At 36.2% G+C, this 26,800-nt stretch overlaps 1 protein-coding gene across 1 annotated transcript; it reads right to left on the reverse strand.

Moving 5' to 3' along the window:
* Positions 1-643: 643 nt before the first annotated feature.
* On the reverse strand, positions 644-26,061 carry vsnl1a (visinin-like 1a). The gene is made up of 4 exons (XM_081378584.1): positions 25,764-26,061; positions 20,268-20,434; positions 3,599-3,814; positions 644-2,337 (listed from the first exon to the last, which is right to left on the reverse strand). The coding sequence occupies exons 2-4, from the start codon at positions 20,427-20,429 to the stop codon at positions 2,140-2,142; spliced, it is 576 nt and encodes a 191-aa protein (XP_081234710.1). The 5' UTR covers positions 20,430-20,434; positions 25,764-26,061; the 3' UTR covers positions 644-2,139.
* Between the last annotated feature and the right edge of the window lie 739 nt (positions 26,062-26,800).

Here is a 26,800-nt window from a genome sequence, read left to right on the forward strand (position 1 = left end):
GAAATTGAATTCATTTTTTCTTATATCAAAATAATAATTTCACTTATTGGTTGTGATTGATGCTATGTCCACACTCCACAGGAACTTCTGACATGAAAAACTGACAACTATCCCAGGTGTTTCTTGATTTTGTACTTTCTCTAATTAAAATGATAGCGTTTCATGGATGTTTTCCTTTAAATTACAGCACAAGTGTATTCAAAAGTGACTCCAAATCTGTCCCGATTTGTGCTGATTAAAGGGATAGTTCACAGTTATTTACTCACCCTCAAGTTGTTCCAAACCTGTGCTAAGTTCTTTCTTCTGCTGAACACACAAACAAGAAGATATTTTGAAGATGGTTGGTAACCAAATAGTTGATGGCCCCATTTACGGCCCCTTCCATTGAATTATTTTTCTCCATACTATGGAAGTCAATGGGACCCCTGGGCTTGTTTAGTTCCCAACATTCTTCAAAATATATTCTTTTGTTTTCAGCAAAAGACAGAAAGTCATACAGGTTTGGAACAACTTGAGGATCTAATCTATCCCTCAACAATCTATTCCTTTAACAAATTATATGGTGAGTGCAGGTGAGGTAATACATTTCAGTATCTACATATTGACAACCAAACTCCTTTCAAATCAAACCCAGACATTGAGAAAATATCCCATATACTCTTTTATTAGTTTAAACCACAACACAAGGAGTTAGTGCAGCCATGGCGTCAGGGGCACAATACATGCTACATGTACAAAATAACTTTTAAATTGGAAAAGTTTGCCATTGCATGAATTTGGTGCGGTGCCTACGTAGGTAAACATTACAATGACAAAGGTTATGCTTGTGTAAAGCTCTTGACACTGGCAGAATGTACTTTCAAATGGAGCACAGAAATGTGCGTATTTAGAAATCGAGTCAGTGCTCAAATTGTGCAGTTGGTGCAAATGCCTGGATTTAAAAAGTAATAACATTAGGGTTGACCTTTAAACCCCTCAGTTAGAGTTCTCCTTTAAGAGCAGCGTGTAAAAAGTATGATTAAATACAGTCTTGGACGGTTTCAGCTGTCAAGAACGAGTTGGGAGTTCCAACAGATACATGTTTGAGGCAAAATCATCTTTAAAACTAATGACACAACTCAAAATGATCTTCACAAATTCATTCCATGCCTGGGCCCCACATTAATCTGCACACTGATATGCAATTTATTTCATTTGATCACATTCTGAAGTGCATTCTGAAAATGCACGGCTTGTAAGTTTAATATGGGGATATTTTTTAATGGCATAATATTTCGACCATGAGAATGAATGCATGGTCTCAGAGGTGGAATTGTTCTCACTGATTACATTCGGTCCCATTTAACCCCCTCATATGTGATGTACATGCTAGACATAGAAGGTGTAGTGTACTAGCATTTTCCCATCTAGTGCACCACATTTGAAGATCTTTGCAAAACCAATGAATTATCCATCTAATTCTATTGCACAACTCAAATGTCAATAGCTGTTTTTTCTTTTAAATAAGGCTTGTTATCATTCTTTATGCAGGATGCAAATGAGGGAAGTATTCTTAAGGCAAACCTAATGGCATGCAAAGAAACTACATTTATATTCACCAACAGTACAAGCACATTTGAGAGGAAAAGTTCGATGGACATGAGCTTATCTTTTTGTCCATCCAGACGAGTGGGTAAATCCGGAATAGTTACGATTACCATAAGAATCAGTTTGGTTGACATTACGCAGTATATGGTACACATAGCTAGCATCAGTACAATAAATAGTAGCTCGATTTAACACAGCACATCAATGATGCGCAAGCTCCAGTGGATTCAGAAGGTACTTTGCACACTCTTCACATATTGGCAGTTAATTTTGACAACTTAATATGTATGTGTATTAATATTCATATAATTCTATTTGTGCATGTATGTGTGTATGCATGGCATGTTCTGTATGTGTGTGAGCAAAGGTGTTTGTGTGGGTGCGTATGTGAAATTCGTTAGCAAAGAACATTCTCATGCACACAAGTGTTTCAAACACAGGAAGCGGATTCATTGAAAGGTAGTCCAAGCAACTTTTTTTATCAGTGGAAATAGCTGCAAACTGAATGGAACATTAATCATTTGTGCAGTCCCTGGCTCTTTTCCGAGACGCTCATTTTTGCAGGTCACACTGCAGCAGTAATACAATGGAGGGGTCACCCTTTGCTGCTTCTTTAAACTCTTCCAATGAGATCTGGTCGTCGTTGTTCTTATCCATCTTACTGAAGATTTTGTCGACCCGTTGCTCGGGCGTCAGGCCGTCCTCGTTCATCTTCATCATGATAACAGTCCCCACCATCTTGTAGATTGCCTTGAAATGAGAAAAGCAGAACAATTTAGATTCAAATCTTTTGGAAAGTCAGTCAATCCCCCTCCATTTCCTGTCCACTCTCTCTCTCTGACCATGAGGGGGCGACTCACTCCACATAGAACAGTGGTCCTCAAACGTTTTGACTCCTAGCCCATTGTCCACAACAATATTTGAAAGCCCCATGTATTTTCCAGTTGTTTATGATTCTCTGGATAAGGATTAAGGATAAGAATTTAAGAAATATTTTTACCAACAATTTCTTCCCTAAAAACTTTTTTAGGGATGCACCGATATAAACTTTTTGCCCAATAATTCTTTATATTTGAAAGCCGATAACCAATATATTGGCCGAGAAACCTGATTACAAATACAAAAGTATCACCACCATTAAAAGCCATGTCCCAAGCACACAATTCAAATGTTCTCATTACAATTATATGTAGTCTATATTACATACTTGTGTTGCACATGTTGCACTTAACTGTATTTCCTTTTTTGAAGTGATTCCAGTCATATTTCAAGCAATTTAAAACCATCATGGTGAACAGTGCACATCTGAAGTGTCTCAGCTGATGGACATAATCCATTATTTATCAGCTTTAATATATTAGCCATATTTTCTTATCGGGCAGATATCGATAACATTAAAAATGAACATATATCAGCCGCTACCGATATGGTGGCCGATATATCATGCATCCCTAAAATATTTCAGAGCTTGGAATTAATAGACAGAACAATGGTTTCTAAGAAAAAATATTAGCATTAAAATATACCGAAACAATTTAAAATCAAGACATTTATTTTAATTCACCCCCTCAACAAATGTTCTTTGAGTAACCAAAGTTCCCACAGTCTTGAAAAACCTGGATAATATGAGGTAGCCTAATTTTAAAAGTGTGAAATCCATTCTCATGGTCCATTTCTAGACTTGGAAAAATCATGTAAATTATCTAAATGTTTTAATACATTTTTATAAATATCTTTTATAATACATGAATTTTTCTAGTTATGCCAAGCTCTAAAATATTTTATTCGATAGAAATTGTGAGTAAAACATATTTATGTTATTCAGTAAAGCATGAAAATTGTAAAAGTCAGTGGGCCTTTAAAAAATGTTCTGGAGAGTTGTGGCCTTGGGGTTCACAATCACTGATATAAAATAAAACAGCTTTTCTTATGTGGCTTTAATTTTAATTTAGTTTTGATTAACTTTCATTGCTTTACGCAAGTAAACAGAAGAACAGACTGAATCGAGTACCTCAATGATCTCAAGCATCTCAACTCGTGTAATTTTGCCGTCTCCATCCAGGTCGTACATGTTAAAGGCCCAGTTGAGTTTCTGTTCGAAGCTGCCTCGTGATGTGATGGACAGGGCACAGATGAACTCTCTGAAGTCGATGGTGCCGTCTCCATTCTTGTCGAAGGTTCTGAAAGCGTGCTGAGCAAACTTTGAGGCATCACCATAAGGAAAAAACTGCAAAAGAGGAAAGACAATACAATGAATCAATTTCTAATCAATACTGTTTTAATTGGTAATCTAAGTTTGTTTGTTTGTTTTTATCTGTCCTAAAATTAATTTTCTATCTTGATAGTCTTTTGAAAAATGCCTTTAAAATAACAAAAGCCTGATCATTAAAGACAAAAGATTAAAATCAAAAGCATATTCCTGAAAGTCTTATTTGGGATTGGTTATTTTTATTGAATTTTTTTATGCAGCAAGACCACATTAAATTGATCTGAAGTGACAGTAAGGACATTTACAATGCTATAAAAATGAATGCAGTTTTTTTATTCATCAAAGAATCCTGAAAAAAAAAAACCATGTATCATGGTTTCCACAAAAATATTAAGCAGCACAACTGCAACATTGGTAATATAATAAGAAATGTTTCTTGAGCACCAAATCAGCATATTAGAATGATTTCTGAAGAATCATGCAAAAATTAAGCTGTCATGACTGAAAAAAATTACATTTTTAAAAATATATTCAAATAGAAAACAGATATTTTAAACTGAATACAATTTTACAAAATCTTTTTCTGTATTTTCGACCAAATAAATGCAGCCTTGGTGAGCATAAGATACTTCTTTCAAAAACATTAAAAGATCCTTCCGACCACACATTTATTAATGGTAGCGTACATCCTTTAATTACAGAAGTAATTTCATTTTTTAAAAAGCAGTTGAAAAAGGTACTGAATCACAGGAATGACCACAATACTGTTATTTCTGTTGGTCAGAAATGCTCATCTTTATATTTTCTATTAAAAAACTGCTTCATTTTAGTGCTGCGGGACTTAAACTGTAATTTTGTTGCATCAAGCTGAAACAATAGGAACTTCACAGATAGCACTATGTACGCAGGAGATCTTAGTGGTAGGTGGGTGAGTGTATGTGTACAGTATGTGTGTTAACATCAACACCCAGCGCAGTGCCTGCCTCATTGCAGAAGAGGGCTGCAATGCGGAAGTGAGCTGTGCAGTCGGTACAAGAGCAGCACACATCTTCTCTTTGAAGAAGGGCATCATTCCCCTTCTAATATTGTTACCCTCTCAGTGACTGAGGGCAGAAATTACATTCACGCGTTCCCAATGCAGTCCCAGCCAAAGCACTATTTGTCACCTATAGTGCCCAAAACACCACTGATTTGCAATCTAATGAGCAACAGGGGGAGATAAAGGGTTTTCATGCTGGCGCCAAGATGAAGACACTCATATAAAGTGAAGATTTATAGGCTCCACTGACAACAAATATATGATGTTTTCTAACCCGAAAGGGAAATGCAAATACATTAAGGTCTTTTTTGAGCAAATGCAATAGCTGAGAATTGCAAGTGTATCACTCCATATTTGAGAAGCCAGTGTAAATGTTTTTAAATGTTACCTAACCTCACATTTGAGTTATTTGCCTGCTAAATATTAAACGATGGAATCACTGGAGTGTGATGGCAGGGCTGAACTAAGCTAATAATAAATTCTGAGCACTTAGGAACAGATGCCATGCTCAAAGACTGGGAAATGAGATTCTCATAGTTTGCACCAAATGGGAGAAAAGAGTGTGTGATTGTGTACCAAATGTGACCGCAACAGCAAAACTTGAAATTGCCTATATTGTGGGGAGCAGCCAATGGTCCTCATGAGGCTTAATAAATACACAAAATAATGTCTTTAAAATATAAATAATAATTTTTTTAATAAAAAACACTGACCCAAATATTTAAGCACTGACAAGAACTATTTTATCTTTATCTACCTTATCTACCTATCTACCCTTACCTATCTTTAACGGTTACTTTACCATCTACGGTGTAGAACCAAAAATATTTCCAGACACTACTTTTTAGGTGAGTTGGGGTCGTAATTGTCCTCTCAGGCTGGCCGTTCTGTGCGTTATCTTCCATTTTCAAAACAGGGCGGCTATTATTCGCTTGATTTGGTCATGGGCCTACTACTGGATGAGATGGCAAACAGTAAAATAAAAAACTTTAAAAACCGAATTGTTCGATTACGGATATTTCACGTCATGTTCGAATGCATATTCGAATATCGAATAAAAAGTGACAGTCCTAATACACTTTGCACTGCACATATACATGAACACAAGACACCAACACACAAACCGCAGTGGTCTTTGATTTCATCAGAAAGAAAGAAAAATCAAGTGATCCAACACAGCATGCTCACATATATCAAAGAGTTTACAGAGTCAAACTCCTCCAGAAAGCAGAAGGCCTCTGGGAAAGTACAGGTCTGGTCATAAGCCCCTGCCAGACTGGCACTGGGTGGAGAAGAGAGAGCTGAGACAGGAAGTAATGCACACTGTGATGTACCCTGCACACATGCAAAATGATTCTCTCATGGGGCTGGCCCTTCTGCTCCATATGGCCTTGCCCTTCACCAAAGTAGAGGAGAGCAAAAGAAAACAAACAAAGTGCAAGTCATGAAGAACTGGAGAGCTGCTGCTGGGCTGCGCGACCCCCTACATACGTTTTTCCGTGCGAATCTGGCAGGTTATGAAATGTTTTGTTATGTAAAGAGAGTTTTTTTAATAACTATCTAGGGCAAGGCTGTGTGAAAGTCTCGAATTTCACATCACATTAATATTCTTCTTTTCACTTAGTTTTGGATCCAAGCACAATCCGAATGTAGAAATAGATCTCCACATGTATATAAGATCTGTCAGGGGATGTGTTGTTATCACATGAGAATGTCACCTGATCAGGTTCCAAGTATTCTCTGATGAGTACATAAAGGAGATTATTTGCCATATGCAAGACAATGCAGAATAATATACCAGCTTATTTGTGTTTTTATAATGTCTTTTTACAGTAGATTGGTTGTGTTAAAGGAAACTAAAATGACAATTCTGCCATTATTTACTCGCTCTAATGTCCTTGGCTGTATTATTTTATTTCTTCTGTGAAACAAAAGGAAATTTTCAACAGGCTGTCCGATCTGCTTTTTTTTTTTTCCATATAAGGAAAGTGGATGGTAATCTAGTTGCCAAGTTGCAAAATGGACCATAAAAGAAAAGAAAATACAATTTGTGTGTAATATACACGTACTATTTAAAAGTTTGAGGGCAGTAAGACTTTTTTTTTGTAAGAAATTTATATTTTTATTCAGCAAGGGTGCTTTAAGTTGATAAAAAGTGTCAGTAAAGAAGGTTATAATGTTACAAAAGATTATTTTAAATATTTTTATTTATTTATTTTAAACTCAAATAATCCAAAAATAAATTAAGCAGCTCAGCCGTTTGACCATTTGTATTGTTAATATTAGGAAATGTTCCTTGAGCACCAGATCAAAATATTAAAATGATTTAAGACTAGACTAATAGCTGGTAAAAATTCAGCTTTGCACAGGAGTTACATTGCACATTACATTGTAAAATATATGAATAAGTTATTTTAAATTGTGATATTTCACAATTTTTACTGTATTTTTGATCACATAAATGCTGCTTTGGTGAGCATAGGAGACCTCTTTCAAAAACATCAGAAAATCTTACCAACCCAAACATAGGAACGTTAGTGAACACTTTGAGCATGACAGTATTAATATCCATCTACTTTTGCTGTCCAGAACATAGCAGCTCAGAAATGTTCCTAACATCTCCTTCTGTGTTTCACAGAAGAAATAATTAATTATGGGGCTAGAATGACATGAGGAGTAATTGATGATCAAATCTTCATATTTGGGAGAACTATCCCTCTAATGTATGGATACATATGCATAATTTAAAACTCTGAAGGACCTTTTTATAATAACAACAACGGTAGGAGAATAAACTTTCAAAACTGCAGAGGAGAAGGGTGTCTTAGTGGTTAAAGATCTGGGCTGGTAACTAAAACATTGTGGGTTTGAAATGATTCATTAGCTACCACCACTGTATCCATAAGTCAAGTCAAGTCACCTTTATTTATAAAGCGCTTTATACAATACAGATTGTTTCAAAGCAGCTTTACAGCGATAACAGGAAAATGATGCATTTCGGCAGTTGTCAGTTCAGTGTTGATTCAGTTCCGTTGTAAAGATCATGAATTATCAAAAGAGTTAATTTATCTATTAAGCAGTTCTGCAAAAAAATACAGTTCTCATACAACAGTGTCAAGGTACAGTCAGATCAATAATATTGTTGAATATTAAGTGTCCCCAACTAAGCAAATCTTGAGTAAGACAATTAACCCCAAACTTCTCAAGGTTGACTGTCTTTGTAGAAAAGAAATTGTGTTAGTCGCTTTGGATAAATGGATCTGCTAACTAAATAAATGCAAATGAGTGAGAAGGTGAGAAAGACTCCTGGTGAGAATACAAGGGTGAGAGAGACAGTCTGCCTTTACACAGCTGTTGAATTAAACTGATGAAGGGTGTGAGGCGAACTGCACGACCACAGAAACCCCTGCAGAGTCCAGCCACTAAAAGCCTGTGTAATCAGAGCACAAACTGATGCCAACCTTAGCCACGTCTGAGACAGTCTACACCATCCCTGTCACGCTGCTCCTAATGCAGGCCATTTAACGGTGCGAAAGTCATGGATATTTCCTCGAGGGGCAGCATATCGGAGTACCTGAACCTATTAAATGTGCACAGAGGAATTGAATGCCTGAACATCCAGGATGGTGAAAACAACAGTGGAATGAATAAAGCATTATTTACCATGTTTCTTTTGTCTAATAAACTTCATTTGACAGATGCTTTTATAAAACATTCAGGAGTTTTTCATTTTTTTCATTTTTAAAAACAGTAATAATTCAATATTGTTATCAAAATCTGTTTAAACTTTTTGACTAATCTAAAGAAATCCCATAAAGATTATATTCAATGATACTGAATTAGTCTTTTTAACTATATTTTTATTGTATAATTACTGTATAATTATATATACAATATATATATATATATATATATATATATACACACACACACAGAGATATACATAGTTTTTTTTCTTTAGATGAATTTTTTTTTATACAAAATTGTATAAATTTTTTAAACATAATTGTATCAATTTTATTACCTACCATTTATTGATTGTTAGTCATAAAAAAAAAAAATTGATGACTTATCGGTATTGGCCATTTTCTTCTATTTTAATATCTTTGACTGATCAACCTCACTAACTGACTACTTCAACTATCATGACTCTTCTCTTGACTTTATCAGTGTGTTCCCCGCGAGCGTGGCATTGCTACACAGTTGAGTTACAGGACCAGAAGACAGCACTACAGGGTATAAATGTTCTCGGCAAGAAATACAGATTCAGATTCTCATACTTGCCATCAGACATGCACAAAAAGCACATTCCTACATCATCTAAGTCACCATGGCAGCTGCCATCACTGTCATCACACATATAAACCTCCACAGTGAGCAAAGGAGAGACAGCTGTTGAGGGCTCAGCGTGCAGTTCAAATGAAGTGGCTTCTACAGCAGGTCTGACCTCAGTGGTGATAATACTAACTGGGTGGATGGTAATGCCTCTGCTGGAAGACTGCCATATCTATCAACAAAACACACATACAGTACATACAGTACCTAAACACGGGTCAACATAATCAGACGCCTACTATAAGAAAAAGCTGTAAGATAGTGGCAGCACTCATTTTGAGTACGTCATGATAACCAATGAGTTCTTCTATTTATTTAAACTGATTAATTCTTCATCAGAATTCCTTTTATACATACCTGCAATGTGCACTGTCTCAAACCCTTTACTAGTGACTATCCTGAGATGGTCACTATAAATCAGTTATAAGAGCCCTATAAAAAGGAATTAGACACTGGTAAAACATCTACTATATTATAATGAAATATTGATTATACTGCTTGTAAAAATTGTATTTAATCAGAATGCTAATCTAATTTTGAAATGCCTTTTTCCCAAGTGGTGTAATTAAGGCATTTACCAGCAGAGGGTAACAGTGCCATGATAAAAAACAAAACTTAACCCTTTAAATACAAAAAACACTATGGGCCAGATTTACTAACAGCTTGCGCCAGCGCAAACCCTCTTTTGGCATATAAAAACTACTGTCAGGATTTACCAAGACAAGCAGTGGAAAAAATCGTGCTAAAAATGCGTAGACAGGGTTGTTTTTGCGGCTGAACTTATTGCATATGCATTTAACTGAATCACGCAAGGTGATTGACTGAGGTTTGTGCTCGTCAATTTACTGGTATTTGCGACATTATTTACCGCCCAAAAAACCAGACGCTAATTTACGCTGCTCTTGGTGGATTTTTTAGATTTTGCGCTCTCACACTAATTTGCCCTGTTTAGTAAATCTGGCCCTAATGTTAGTATTATTCATTTATACTATTATTGTCATGTTTCAGTCCATGTTTGAACTTTCTGTTTGTATCTTTGATAAGTTTCTGTGTTCATTTGTTCTGTTTACCGCCACTCCTTTGTTTCTATGGTTACTGTCATTATGAGTTCATTTGTCCCAGCTGTGTCTGATTAATTATCTCGTTTCTGTTTGCTATTTAGGATGCACCCTTGCTCTGTCCAGTCTCCGTTTCCTTAATGTGTGTTTTCCCTGCCCGTCAGCTTGTTCCAGAGAGTTATTATGAAAGTTTGAGTTTGCATCTTTAATCGGAGTCTTCAGTCTGTGCCTGAGATAACCACACTGTGATAATTATATTATTATTTATAAAGTTTTTATTTGTTCAGTTTTCATTTTTGTTCAGTTTTATGTGCTTTTGTCATTTTTATTATTTTAGTCATTTTAGCACTTAAAGTCCCTGTGAACCGGAAGCTGCAAACGACTTTTCTCCAGTGTAATGACGTATTTCCAAGTGAAACGGAATATTGAACAGAGGGCAGGGTTTTACTTAACTCCTCCTCTCCATCTCTGCTCATAGCAGACTAACGGTTTGAGGGGAGTGGTTAAGCGTTTTCAAACCAAGCCGTCAAACCTACGTCATCAGAAAAAGACGCCATTCCAGACCCGGAAGTAACTTTTCAGTTTTTGATTAAAGATTACCATGGTAAAAAAAAAATTACTTACACGGATTAATTGTTCACCACAAGACTAGTAATATGCGCTAACAAAGTAAATAGGGTCAATTTTGATTTCATGGGGACTTTAAACTTATTTTACTTTAGTTAGTTGTCAAGGTAAAATTTCTAATTTTTCAGTTTTTCAAGTTTAGGTTTTTCATATAATATTCATATCTTAGTTTATTTCTGCTTTTTCAATCAACAAAAACATTTGTTAATAGTTTTAGTTAACAATATTAACAGAGGTTTGTTGGCATTGTGTTGTCAGTATGATCTAGTCTTTACAGGTGAAGTATGTAATTTCTGTGCAAATAAAGGTACTGTAAAAATAATGCTTTTCAAAAACACATCTACTACCTCCTGTCGAATTGTCCCGCCTGTCTTGGGTTGAATTGACTGGTAGTCCAGGCCCAAACTCAAGTCATTGTCACTTGTCATGTCATCACGTCGTTGGTTGATGTCAGGACGTAACGTTTTGAAAGCACCACAGTGTTTTCTTCAGGACAAAGTCAGCTTAAGAATGGCTTATTTATTGTTGTCAGTAATTACACAAATTAAATAGAAAAAAATCATAAAACATTACTGTGATAACAGCACACTAAAAACAGCATGCTGTCAGCAAATACTCTAAGTTTTGTCTCTAAATGTATCCTTTTTCAAGTATCATCACTGAAAATATGAAAGAACAAAAACAAAAACTTACCTTTTTAACAGAAAATAACCCACTTATCCTTTTAAGATTAAAAATGATCCACTTTGTCACAGAATATTGTACTTCACAACACAAAAATGTACCAAGAAAAAATGAATTACACATCACTGGTTCTCATCCACTCCTCTATACGAGAACATTTTAAAAGCCTTTTTCTTCAAAGTGCTTCTCTTCAAGCGCATGAATCATGAATAAACAATGTCCTATAATTTATGCAACCTTGCCTTTCCTCCCAACATACACAAGTTACTTCATGACAGGCCAAGGAAAGCGTTCAGAAGGTGAATGCCACAACGACATGATGTCATCCTCCTGTGGAGAAAATCAGTGAAATTAAAGAACTCTCTGATTCAGCAAAAGACAGTGAAATTAGCATGATAATGAGCATCGCTAAGCTCAGATATGCATTATGTAAACTGATGGTGGCATGTTGTTCTGGGTTTGGGCAGCTTTTACACTTGAGTTGGAGCTATAAAAACAAATCAAATTCAAGCTCTTCAGATCAACTGTATACCTATTGAATTGCTAATCACTATGAATGATTGAGTAGTAATGACATGCTTTGGCAATAAATGTCTAATTAGCCATTTCCAGGAAATAATGCACATAAGTTACATAGGGATATTTCATGCAAATGATCAAATAAACAGTTTGCATTTCTCCTAAAAGGACTTATCTTTTTTTTCTTTGCAGTCTATAAAGTTTTCCATTTGGTTCTCAAAGCAATGTTTGAATTGCCTGAGGAGGTTGCAATGTCATGTCATGCCATCTCATATTACAGATCTGGATTTTCTCAGTTTGTTGCAGCTGCACTGTAATGCTTGATGTGATTAGTGTGCTTGATGTGTGCAAGTGGTGCAACTATGAGAATTGGCCAAAAGATCCACTGTCAACTCCAAAGAAACAATATAGGGTTGCCTGAACGACTAGTCGACTATTAAGTCTTAAGGAAACCCTGCATAATTAGGCTGCCAGTTAGAGAGAGTGCAATGAATCATTCTAATATGCTGATTTGGTGCTCGAGAAAGATTTCTTATTATTATCAATCTTTAAAACAGCTGTGCTGCTTAAAATGTATGTGGAAACTCGGATACTTATTTTAGAGGCTTCTTCGATGAATAGATCAAAAGAACAGCATTTATTTGAAATTTTGTAACATTATACAGTGTCAATTTTGATCAATTTAAGGTGTCCTTGCTGAAAAATGTCACTGATTTTCCCCTAACCTTTTTTTATAGTATTAAGAGTACAGAAAGAAAATGCACCAAATGACAAAACAGTTGTAGAAAAAAAAATTCACCTCAGCGGTTTTGCTTTACTTTCAGGATGCAAAAGATTCAAAAAGCACAACAAATTCCATCATTATAAGTGAGTTTTGCAAGCTACAACATTTGATTATATACATTAGCTGCTTGCTGTAGCCAGTCCAAACAAACCTCTCAGTCTAATACATTCTTCCCATTTGTATGATACAGTGTATCAAACCGGCTACAGATAGCTCTTAGGCCTCTGAAGTGCAATGCATTTCAACAAGATAATAAGGTCTCAAAGGAGCAGGACTAGGTTAAGGTAATGTCCTAAGAAGGAGGGTTAGCGCCACAAACAGAGCTGACTTCACTAACACGGGTCATGGATAATCACTCTCCCCTCTGCACTACTGATTGAATTATATGGGCAATGTGCCCAAGGGATAATTGAGCTTGGCTATCACAACCCTTCCATTACTACAACAGCCCCCAATAGCATTATGTAAACACTTTTTATTCCTAACCGTTCACTTCGAATCAGATTCTGAATGGAAAGAAAAAACAAACCATTTATTTATTTTCATAAGGATGCAGTGCAGCAGCAATGCAATTTCCTTAATTTTCTGCAAATGACAGATTTGCTGACATTTCAGAGAACTGCTTTTCTTTTCAGTGCAATCAAACTTAATTTAAAACTGAGGACTCGATTAGGTTGGCATTTGTAATGAGAGTTGAATCAATGGCCCACATAGCCCATAACAGTTGGGCTTTAGTGAACATTCACAAATAAAATCAAGAAAACAATCAAGCTAATTCATACTGCTAATACTATTTGAGTTGTTGCTTCCTTACATTGTGTTGACTATTTATTAGGGGTGTAACAATAGTGCCATGATTCGGTTCAATACACGATATTAATCTCACGTTACTTTAAACCAAGCCAAAATAGAATCAAAGACATATGATAAACAGTTAACAAAAAGTACCATTCATTAAAATGCTAAATTTGGTACTGCATCAGGAATGGACTTGAATAGGTTTGGCTCCTTCTCCCCTAAGCACAGAACAATGGTGACGCCAGAACAGAAATAATTAATAATTTCCTTAGCTAAAAATACAGAATAATGTTAGACAAATATGCATGCACATATATTTAAAAAAAAGTTTTAAATACTTTATATTATTTAAAAATCGATTTTATTTTTAAATTATTTATAATAATTAACAAATATGGAAGCTCAAATGTGTGACCTTCTGGGTTTATCATATTTGACATGCCACTACCATATCTGATGCAAAATTTGAACTTTAAACTTTCATTTTTTGGTGAACTATACATGATACATATTGTCACTATATTTTTTCTATATTCTGTTGCACACCTATTTAACTCTGCTCTTTACAGAGTGGTTGCAGTGGAGTGGTTAAAGGTCTGGGCTGGTAATCCAAAGGTTGTACGTTCTGACCCCAGTGGGAGTGACCTTTGAACTGGAGAGAGCCACTGTGCCCCTAAGCAAGGCACTTAACCCCAGGTGAATATGTCGGATAAAATAAAATAGGAATCATGCAGATAAACAGGGTGGTACAAGCCCCCTTCAAGTGTCCGGCTAATCAAAAGCCCTCCTCTGAATGATGTATAACGCATACCCGTCCCGATTGACCATAAACCACAGGCAAGCACAGTTCTCTGCTGGCGGGAGACCTTGAGGTGACATTGGGAAGTGAAACACCGGGCTGGTGTAGTGACCCAGAGCTAATCAAGAGACCCATCAGAGCATTTTCCACCCAGCCCTCGCACGTCACAGGAAGTCACATGGGGCAAGGCTGCGGTACACACAAACACATATGCTAGCCTTTCAGTTCCTCCAATAGATACAATGTGTGTTTGTTTGTCCCAGCCCCTGCCCCCCCCCCCCCCGAAAAAATAAATAAATAAATAAAATTAAATTAAATTAAACTAAATAAAAATTAAATTAATTTAAATTCCCATAATAGGTCATACATTTGATTTTTTACATAGTACACCTCAGGCTGCACAATGAAAATGATTGACACAACACAACCAAACTAGAAGACTCCTAAACGAAGCTGTTTACACTGTGGAGCCATCAAAACATTGTTGGTTTTAGCATCCTGACATCCAAATCCAATGTTAGCTTCACTTCCCTTCCTGTCTCCGGAGATACCTTCATCTGATGGATTTTTGAAGGCAGCATGGATCCTTTGCTGCCTTCGATATCTCACAATCCTGTGCTTCCCATTCTGTAACTAAAAAAAAAAAGATGCCGTCTGAAAGTTGCGATTGGTGGTCAGTTTGTGTGTAAATGTATGTTTTTGACCAATGTTTTCCACTTCTCATGTCATTTCTAATGAGAAATTACTATTGAAATAATGGAATATTTGCTTAGTTATCACTTAAGCTTGTTCTGTTTTGCTGTAGTGTCGATCATTACACCGTTACGCTGCCTCAGAAGTCTGTCCAAAATCTTGAGGAACCTTTGTGTGTAGACGATAGGGCAGTGAGGCAACAAGTCAGTTGCCTAAGTTTTCGGACGCAGCCAATGAGTCAAGAGCATCATTGAGACCATTTATATTGAATTAGGTACACTGTCATTATCTAAAACAAAGCTAAACCAATCCACTAATATTAAAGCTTACAATTGCTTTTTCATGTGTGAGTCATGCACTGCTTTGTGAGACTATCAAATATTCGTTTGATAGTGTAATTCCAAAACACTTAAATAGTTTTTAAAAAAGGCATTATTATGATTATTATCATTATTAAATGCATAAATGTGAATAAATGCAAATGAACTGATAGACTGAATGAAATGTCTTATCAAAAACAAGGATTTCTTATAATGATTCTAGAAATATTAAAAATGGAATTTTATACTAAAAGGCTTGTTATCTCTGATAGGTCATCTTACAAGATCAGTGGATGGGGAATAAGATGGCGTCCTATTGATCGCAGGGAGGCAATTTGTCTCCTTCACAAAGACAACCTTGTGTGACACCAAGATCCTCCATCTTCTCCACAAAGCTATCATTAGACAAAATGGATACTTCAATAAATCCAGAGAACGTAGGTCATTCATTACTGCATCTCGACACAAGGGACGATTCAACCCGTCTGCTACTGTACTTAAACACACATGACCTGCTGTTCAGCCTCACCTGCCAAATCTCAACTGTGACATATAGGATCCTTTTGGATGGTTTCAATTTGTTTCTGTATGCAATCTGATTTTTGAAGCAAAAACAATGAATCAGTCCACATGATGCATGATGCCATGATAAAAAAAGCCAAATTTCCTCTTGGTTCTGGTGTGTTAGCCTCGATCTCATGAATGAATTATCTGTACTCAGTATGTGTCTATATTTGACAGATAATCTAATTAATCACAAGAAGGAATAGAAAATTCCCATGACACAGTTAAAGTAACATCCTATTTAAAGTGATGTCTTCATTGTCTTATAAATTAAACACTAGAAACTCCCGACGCCAGCTTTGATCTTTCTGGTCTCTTTGTACATATAAAACAACTGCAAAGAAAAACAGGTTCAGACAGCCTATGCATGTTTTTCATGCTCAGCATGGGAAAATGAAAGTGTATACGATCATTCACTAATTTTAGAAAATCTGCTGGTAGTGACTACAACTGGAGTCAACTTCAGTGATGTGCCTGCTTGTCTCAGACGGTGTTTGTTTTCATGTGTTCGATCTATGGAAAGGGACAATGACAGACAACCATAAAGCAACTTAAAAATCCCCATAAAATGTCATAACGAGCAGTTTTGTTGTTGTTAAACTAATTACAATTAATTTTAAGTAATAATTGTTAGCATTTTAAAATTAATTACAATAATAATTAAAATGAATTTAAATAAATCAATAAATTCAACCCACTTCTTTAAGAAGAAAAAAAATCTGGGAACACTTTACAATAAGGCACCATTTGTTAATGCAACAATCTTTGTTACTGTTAGCTAATAGAAAATACAACTGTTCACTGTTAGTTCATGGTCCATTAAAAAAAATCCAATTTTGATTCAATGTTGAAATGTACATATTAACTATTAACTGTGCTTTAGAAGTATTTTTCATTGTTAGTTCATGTTAACCATTGTTAACTGTAAAAGTTTGAATTAAAAGTAACAAAAAAAAGATGAACACATTCATGTGATGAAAAACCTTCACATTTTCATCCATCAAATAAAAGAAAGAAATCTTCATGTTTGCCCAGTTTTTAACGTTAAGATGTCTAGCCACATTATTGTTTATGCATGCCACACCAGGGCCGCAAACCAGACGTCATCCTGTCATTCCACATTCATGTGCTGTGAGATCAGATCTAGGCCGATGTTCGATCCACCTCAGCCCTCCGTTTGGCCACACAATTGAGGTCTGAGCTGTCTGCTTAGGGTGATGTAACAAACTGGTGTCAAAAAGGAGCACGTTGGAATCCTCTGGAACAGCTAATGTCCCTTGCGCCCCCATCCCCCATCTATTCAAAAGATTTACTGTCAAATTTTTGGTATCCAACCAACCACCACATCACTCCGTATCTCATCTTTTCAACTGCCAATTAGATCTGAACACGCGCCATTTCAAGTGCTTCATTTAGCACGAAACAAACCTAAAGTCCATTACACTGCACCTCATCACTGTTGTCATAGTATTAACATCTGAAACCGCAGCAAACAATCAAACCCCAGGAAACAAAGGGATCACTACTGACACCATGCCATCACCTCTGGATACTATTGGCAGATTAATCACAGAGGCGTTGCACAACGTTTAGCCGCAAGGTTAATCATTTCCCATGTACTGTAGTTAGTGTGGCACTAGTATGAAAAGATATCCACAGAGGTATTGAGTAAAATGCTATAAATAGAAATGGGAACTTTGCCGCATATTGTCTCTTTAAATAGCCAGCCAGCCATTTTCCTGACTCCATGTTCATTCCATTATTTAGGTTGTTACACTTAAGGAATAATGTACAAACCCAGTAGAACTGTGTAGTCAACCGATAAACCCTGAAGCAAGTTGGAGGGGTCTTAAAATCACCCTTAAATTGATTATTTTGCAATAATGACTGGCTGACTCACTATCCCATTATTTCATAGGTACTTACTGAATAAGTAAATATATGGATATGAAATAATGATGTGTTAACATGAAAATATTTATAATTATAAATACATAAATTATCTATAATTATCATACAATCTCTGAAATCAAAATAGGTCTGCTGCATCTAAATTATAATTATTAAATTATAATAAAAACAGTTATTTTAAATAGTACAAATATTTTTACTGACCCCAAACTTTTTAATGTGTATTTTTTAGTGTATATATTATTATTATTATTTGCAATTGAGCTTCCTCTCATTCAGCTCTTTGTGTCTCATACTGGTTCTTCCTTCTTACCACTCAATACAACTATTGTCCAATCAGAATCAAGTACTCCAGAGAGTCTTATAAACACAAAAGGCACAATGATAAAGTTTGTTTAGTAGATGATGTTCATATATCGTGTCACTCCTATATCGGGACAACCTTTGATGGTTGTTTTACCAGCAACTGGTGGGTGGTTTTCTATACTTTCACCCGTAGCAATAGATATGACCACATCATTTTATTCCAGTTCATAATCAGTCTTGCACGTCTATTTGTTTAGGCTGCACTAGTTAACAATAGTTGGACTTACGCAATCTACTCCATCTAACCCCAAAGAATATTAAAAACTGTATCAAATGTCTGCAGATAACAGAGTGAGTTCAGAGAATGGTTAGTTTTTCCGTAGGACTCATCTCATCCCCAGTCTAGTCTGGCAACAATTTTATTATTGAAAAAGCATGAATCATTGAAAAAAGATGCTAAATTTAGCAACCATATGGCTTCCACAAAAACTGAACAGAAGAAAATGCCAGCAACCTCCTAAGCTTGGTCTACACATAGCATGCTCATTTCTGGACATATATTATTGGCTCTATACCATATCGAGGAGCTCAGATTATTGCCTCTACATCTATAGAAAAATGATATTAGTACAGAGAGAGAAAATTTAAATAGCTTAAACCTAATGAGTGGTAAGGAAAAACTCTTGTCAGAAAGTAGTATTCATTCTAAATAAAATATCTGAAAACATTCGCCTAGCACGCACAGTTATAGGTTCATGCTGGTAATCCATATAAATCCATGTACATAAAAAACAGTTATATTATACTTTAAGAAATTCATATTCACAACAATAAGCAACATATACATACATGTATGTATACATATACATATATATATATATATATATATATATATATATACAGTATATATATATATATATATATATATATATATATATATATATATCATGTTATTGTTCTTTATCATAATTGAATTGATGGTAATACAGTATAGAAATGTAATGATTAAAAAATTCTGATGAAAGAAGTCTCTTATGCTCAAGAAACATTTCTTATTATCATCAGTGTTGAAAACAGCTGTGCTGCTTAATATTTTTGTGATACTTTTTTCAGGATTTTTTTGGTGAGTAGAAAAGAACAGCAATTATTTTAAATAAAAAGATTTTTGTATGATTTATAAGCTGTTTTCCTCATGGGGACCAAAAAATGGCCCCACAAGGACAAGGATTTCGGATATGCCATCTTAGTGGGGACATTGTGCCCCATAACTTAGGGTATACCTGAACCTACCACACACACACACACACACACAATCACTCAGTCCGCAGGAACTCAGCGCCCTGCTAAAGCGAGGTCATCCATTTCCTCTCCCTCGGATTTTAATAAAACCTGAACCTTATTGATATCCTTTTGCGGAAAACCGCTATCCCTGATCACTAAAAGGCTTGGCCTACAGCAGGTTTCCATTCTTTCTTTTCATTTCAAGCCATTCAAAGCATTGTGGTTTCTGAGCAGAGCCGTGAGACCTGAGGTTATTTACTCTGGTTGTTAGTAAATGATGTAAATGATCTTGCATAATGTCTTTACATAATTCATATTCATATTCATATTAAGCAGCAGGGAGTGTCATGTTATAATTGGAGTAGCAAGGTTGTACAGTAGGTAAACTCAGCAGACATTGTGTTATGTGCAGCAAAATGTTTCCTTGAAAAAGTCAAAACTGAAATATATAACCTCATAAATCTAAATGACTAAACTACTAAAACATGCCACAACAACAACTATTTGTGCTTGACACGCCATAAAGAAGCCAGCCATATGAATAGCCAGCTAGCATAGCCCAAGAGATCTGAATTGAGTTTGGTGCCAGTTATACATCAGACTATCCAACTGAATGACTCAGAGGGCTCTTCCACTCGCTTGTAAATCACATGGCGCATCTGATGCACTTCTCAATGACTCTTCAGTCTGGAGCAAGACCAACAAAAAGCTGGCACATAGAGAAATGTATCACAGAGCAACTAGGGTCTCTACCTTAACATACAGCTGCTGGAACTCATCCAGGTTGAGTCGGCCAGTTGGGCAATCCTTCAGGAAGCCTTTGTACCACTGTTTGAGTTCGTGTTCATTAAATTCTGTGTTCTTCACCAGGTCCTCCATTACCTCAGGGGTCAGCTTGCTGTTCTGTTTCCCCATGGCGTCTGCAATGAACAGAAAAATAAAACAGCTGTGATCTCACTTTGTGCTGTAATTCATTTTAACTGCATAAACTATAGGCCATTTACGTCCCTCACATATACTATCGTTCAAAATGTTGGGATTGGTAAAATGAAAGGAGTCTCTTCAAAGCTGCATTTATTTCATCAAATAAAACAGTAATACTGGTAGATACTATTATCATTTTTTTCTAATTTAATATATTTTATAATGTAATTTATTCCTGTTATGGCAAAGCTGCATTTTCAGTGTCACATGATCCTTCAGAAATCATTCTAATATGCTGATTTGGTGCTCAAGAAACATTTCTTATTATTATCAATGTTGAAAACAGTTGTGCTGCTTAATATTTTTGTGTAGTACAGTGGTACTGTTTTCAGGATTCTGTGATGAATATATATTGCAAAATAACAGCGTTTATTTGAAATAGAAAGACAGAATGTTTAAAACCTTACAAAATATCATATTCATAATCCCCATTAAAATCTAACCTAAAAGGCACGTCTATAGAATGGAACATAAAATTGTTTAAATAAGTGCCAGCTCAAGGAGGTGGCATTTTCTAGAGGAGTCTGGATCTTCCCAAGGTTTCTTCTTCATTTCAAACATATGGGGTCTTTCCTTGCCATTGTTGCCTTTGGCTTGCTCACTGGGGTAAAGCACAATTCATTAAAAAAAACTGCTTTGGAACAATATATATAAGTACAAACTAGGGCGGCACGGTGGCTCACTGGGTCACAGCAAGAAGGTCCCCGGTTCAAGCCCTTTCTGCGTGGGTTTCCTCCGGGTGATCTGGTTGGATTGGACATGCCAAAATTGCCGTAGGTGTGAATGCATGTGTGTGAATCCAAAGCCATGTAATGGGGAGAGTTGGGGAAAGACCTGGCAACCTACCCCGGAAAACACATTGCCAAGAAAATTCATGGTCTCTCGCGCATGGCATGGAATAGAGTCGGATACGGCTGGAATGGTAGATGAGAGAGACTATACAAATTGAATGGGATATTAAGTCATTTTGCTAAGCGCACACACACTAATATACTAAATGTACATGGGTGGAAATACTCATTTCATAATTAATATCATGGCTAAAATAAGACTAAGCAAGCCGTGCAGTTGAATAAATATGATGGCTTGAGTGATTCATTGTGGATTATATAATTTCATGCTGGCTGAATACATTTAAAGTAGGCTTAGATCAATGGGACAAACACACTCTGACCAAACGTCTGAGACCACCAGTGAAAATGCTTGTTACAGATTTTTTTCCTTGAAAGATCTTGTCAAAACATGGTGATGACGTCCCATAATGTGAAGGTGTCCATACTCTAAACAAATTAGGGAAAGTGAGAAAGAACCTAGAAAACGTTCCAGAATAGACTGTGTCAGTGCATAATATCACACTAAGGATGAGAGCATCTAAAGTGTGACCGAGAGAAATCCCAGTCACACTTTAGATTAGGGTCAAAATCTCACTGTTAACTAATTAACTACAACTTTTGCCTCAATAAACTCATAATTACTGCTTATTAATAGTTAGTAAGGTTGTTGTTCAGTTTAGGTATTGGGCAGGATTAAGGAATGTATAATATGGTCATGCAGAATAAGGCATTAATATGTGCTTTATAAGTTCTAATAAACAGCCAATATCCTAGTAATATGCATGCTAATAAGCAACTAAATATTGAGAATTGGACCCTAAACTAAAGTGTTACCGAAATCCCTTATTTCAGCTTATAATTATAATTTTTATCAATTTGTCTGTGCCTTTAGAGGATGTATAGTGTTTTATTCTGCCCACATTTGCTTGTAAGAGCAGCCCGTATAGCCCTTTTCACCCTAGATGGCTAGATGTGTGCGTAACTGTCAGGGAAATGAGATAATTAAACAAAGCATCAATCGCATAATTACCAAAAGGTCATCACTTCCTAAGCTTCAATGTGACATTTACTTTTTTTTTTTTTTTTTTGCAAATCTAAAAAGCCGATTCCTTCTGCTACATTAATATTGGATACGACGAAAACACAGAGAGGAGACGGAGATAGACAGAAGCAGGGCAGCATGAAATTCAGAGTAATTCTGACGCTTTTTAATTTGTTCACCACTACTAAATCATAGAGATGAGCTCTCATCACACTCATCGAGGCTCACGTCAATACTAGATGAGAACATTGCACTTCAAAGTTCATTAAAATTAATTTTCAGTCTGAGACTGACAAACGAGCAGCGATGCTGACGATAATGAGCGCTAATTTAGTTTCCCACACAACAGCATTTTATTTTCAAGCAAATGGCTGAGTAAAGGACATAAATCTTGATTGTTCTCTAAAGACATGGATGTAGAAAATACTACAAAACTACATTTTATCCATGGTGAAAACGAGGCCACCAACCCATGCACAGCATCAGATTGTGAGTCGTTAGCTTTTAATGGCAGGAGCGTAACCCTCCCTGATCTGCAGAGTGCATTTGAAGCCCTGTTTCCTTGGGGAATACCATTCTTAATGAGGGATCCACCCATGAGAAAAAGCACAGCATAGCAGATTCAAGAGTGCTAAAAACAGCTGCATCAAAACTGACTATGAATCAGCGATAATGCATCGTCGTATCGCTCGTTCCCTCTTTGTGAGTGTGATTTATGATTTCAAACTAATTAGATGATCAGCATCGTTCCTAATTGAATCCTCCTCGAGATGATCCCATCATTGTCAAAGATTTACATGATTTCTGTCAAGCCGCAAAATTGAAGGTTCAAAGGATCCAGTAATTGGTCAATAGGAATGGCAAAAAAAACATTTGTTCTCCTCAATTCAAAGATTTACAATATTTCTGCCAATTAAGTATGGAATAGCTTGCTTGCAAATGAAAATTCAATCATCATTTACTCACCCTGATGTCATGTGAACACCATATGACTTTCTTCTGTAATTTCAGTCGCACACAAATCTATCATTTGGGTTTGTCCTTTTTGGAGTTTTACAGCCGCTGGTCACCACAATTCTGTCATCATTTACTCAACCTCATGTCGTTCCAACCCTATAACTTTCTCTCTTTGCTGTGGAACATTTAAGACGATATTTTGTGTGTTTTTTGACCATACAATGGAACTGTTTGATTACTAACATTCTTTTAAATATCTTCTACACCAAAGAAAGAAAGTGATACAGGTCTGGAACAACATGAGGGTGACTAAATGAATATTCTTCATGGGTGAAGTGAACTATCCTTTAAATTTAGACACCCACCAGTCAAAGGTGTCCAAATTGGAGGTTACTTCCCATAAACTCTCCAGAGGGGTGTTTCCATGTGGCACAATGATCAAAAATAGCTAGAAATTGCAAATGCAGTAATAATTTCCAATTCCTACTGTTAAATCGTTTTAAGAGCGCTCTAACGAATGTTTTATGAGCATGCATGAGAATCTTTTGTCTTCAGGGTTGTAGAAATTGTCCTTGTGCAGTGTCAAAACTAAGACTCGTTTCAGTTCCAGAAGCTTTAAAGACCTATGTTGAACTTTTAGCATTTCATTTGCCCAGTATAAATGATAAGATCATACAAAAATGAGATATTGCTACTTGTTGCATCATTCTATGTGAATTAAAAAAGGGAAGTGTAAGTCTGAACAATAAGGTCCATCTGTACATGAAGCACTGATCTACCTACTGATGCTGTTGAAAAGAATTGGCCACTGCAGGCTATAAAAGGAACCGAAGAGCCTGTCTATCTACAAAGCAATAGTCCACTCCATTTTCCATTTAGGCTGCATCAGTGCTATTTCTGCTGCAACAGGAGACCAGAGAGAATACTCTGTCCCCTGTGACTACAACGCACAGGTTGAATCAATCTTTTAAAATGATTTTGCCTTTTCACGCGACACTGCTGTAATGCAGATAGATTAAACTGATCTTTGGAGTACACACGGACTAGCAGTGGTGTATTCAAAGTAGTAGCAACAAGGTAGAACACACGCCATATTCTGATTTAAAATAGTGCTATGTTGAGCTCATCTTATGTTTGTACCACAGAAAAGGCTGTTTTATGAATGATCAACACAACGATGCTGTGTTATGTTGTACAAGCATTCGTGTCACCTAAGAACTGACTAGCAGGCATTATGATGACTATGCAAACTGAGCCCTGTCCAGAGATCAAAAGGCGTTTTAAACCCTGAGTCGACTCATCACAACAGTGTTCACATCCACACAAGCCTGACAGATTATGTCACATGTGAATTTAGCTAGCCAAGTGATTTGGCACATCCAGCTTATTTGGAAAGACACATTATATAACAAGTATTTACTTTATTTCATTATTTCACAGCATCACCTTGAGGCTGTAAGATTGTGGGTAGCCGATTATAGGAAATACATGCTTAAAATGTCACTGTGCTCTTATCGGCCTTGTACATTATAGCTGCATTGATCCTGCCGTGTATAAGAAACTGTATTAGTTTTTTTTATTCGTTTTTTTTTTTTTTTATCTGATGTATAAAAAAAGCAACAACACAGTATTATGATATCCCCCTAGTCCTAAAATTCTAAAGTAATCTTGTTGGAATTTCATTATCAAAATTTGGAATTAAATCTAAGTCATGTCCATGTGAATCCATCATTAAAAAAAAAACTAGATATTGTAGAACAAATAGTATAGGACAAGTATAGGACAAGTATGATTACCAAAAGGATAAACTGCCCCATATGACATCAAACATTTATTTAAAATTAATTTTCAGAATTGTAATGCTTGGTTGGCTTTGGGGTTTTCTTTAACTGTCCAGAAGAAACATTTTATGCAATACAGGCAGAGTTCTGATGATAATCTGTCAAAATGCATGCAAAACAAATGATATTCACCAACCTGTGCAGACAAATACATTTCTCACAGAGCCCTAGTATGACAGTGTAGCTATGACACACAGCTGTCTCAGACATGTACACCTGGGGCCATTGTCAACCAGTTTCCATTTTATTTGACATAGCAAGCTTACATTTTTTACCTCAACTTTACTACTGTGTCCTCTGGATCCCCTTTAGTTGTTTTAACTCATGGCATTTGTAAAATCAACAGACACTGATGCATATACATTTTGCTATAGCCTATAACATATAAGAAAGTGGTTTACCAGGGTGAGGAGTTATGCAAAAGTGTTCTGAAATATCTTAATCATGCACATTACATCCTCTGTGATGAATCAATGCATTGCAATGCTGCAGATAGCCTTAATGAGCCAGCTCAACAATCGTCACGTCAATCCATAACGACTTTCTAAAGGTTGCTTATTCCGGCGAAAACAATAGTCATAGCTGGGCTTACCGAAAAGGAGAGCCAAAGAAGGTCTGACGATTCCTGCTTCGGGCGACTGTAAAAGGTAAACGCGATGGAAGTGCTCACTAATCTGCTGACAGCTGCGGTGAGGTTTCTTTGGGGTGAAAGGAGAGGCGCAGCGATTACTGCAGCGAGGACAGTCCACGCGCAGCGCTCGAGGTGATGTGACGCTACGCTACAGAGATACAATAGAGCTCAGACTCAGAGTCAGCCAGCGTCGGTCTGTGTTCATCACCACACCAACCCATCTCGTGTTTGTCCACTGCTCTGTGGTGTGTGTGTGTGTGTGTGTGTGTGTGTGTGTGTGGTGTAAATTCTGACCGAACTCGAATAGAACAATGATTGAAAATGGCATTAGCAAGTTAGTAAATGTCAAAGTCTTCGACATCCACACATTCCTTGTGGTTTATATTTAGCATGTGTTAATTATGCTATGTGTGACTAATGGCTTTCAGTGGGGTCCGTTTTTAAAAATGATGATCACAAGAATACACAAATGTCAACTAGACCAATTCGTATTAGGCCAATAAGCCTGTCAATTGTAATGTAAAGGCGCGGTCACATTTGCGAAATTTCGCGGGCAAAAAAATACGCTTTCTCTGATTGTCAATAATGTAGTCTAGCGATGTCGCAGAGAGGTCAATTTTCAAACAAAGCAGCTTTTTGAATTCGTGTTAACAACTCTTTACTAAATTAGCGAAACAAAGTTTGCCTTACCTACCTGTTTTTGTCAACTTAATTTAAATGATTTAAAAAAGTGTTATAATACTGTAAAAATTAATCATATATCATAATCATAAAAATAAGTATATCAGATATGTGTTGCGTAGTGTTCAGTTTGAAAATTATTAATGTTTCACTGTGCATATAGGCTACTTTTACCTAGATGTTACAAAACTTAAGTCAGTAACACAATTTTATTATAAGGCATTAAAAGTGTCAGTTTTACACCCAATGAAGCTACACCCACCCAATTCCAATTTGGTACAAATGAAAGCTTAAGTAATTTGTTATAAAACAGACAA

This window comes from Scardinius erythrophthalmus (assembly GCF_964197995.2).
Source record: "Scardinius erythrophthalmus genome assembly, chromosome: 11".
NCBI lineage: Eukaryota > Metazoa > Chordata > Actinopteri > Cypriniformes > Leuciscidae > Scardinius > Scardinius erythrophthalmus.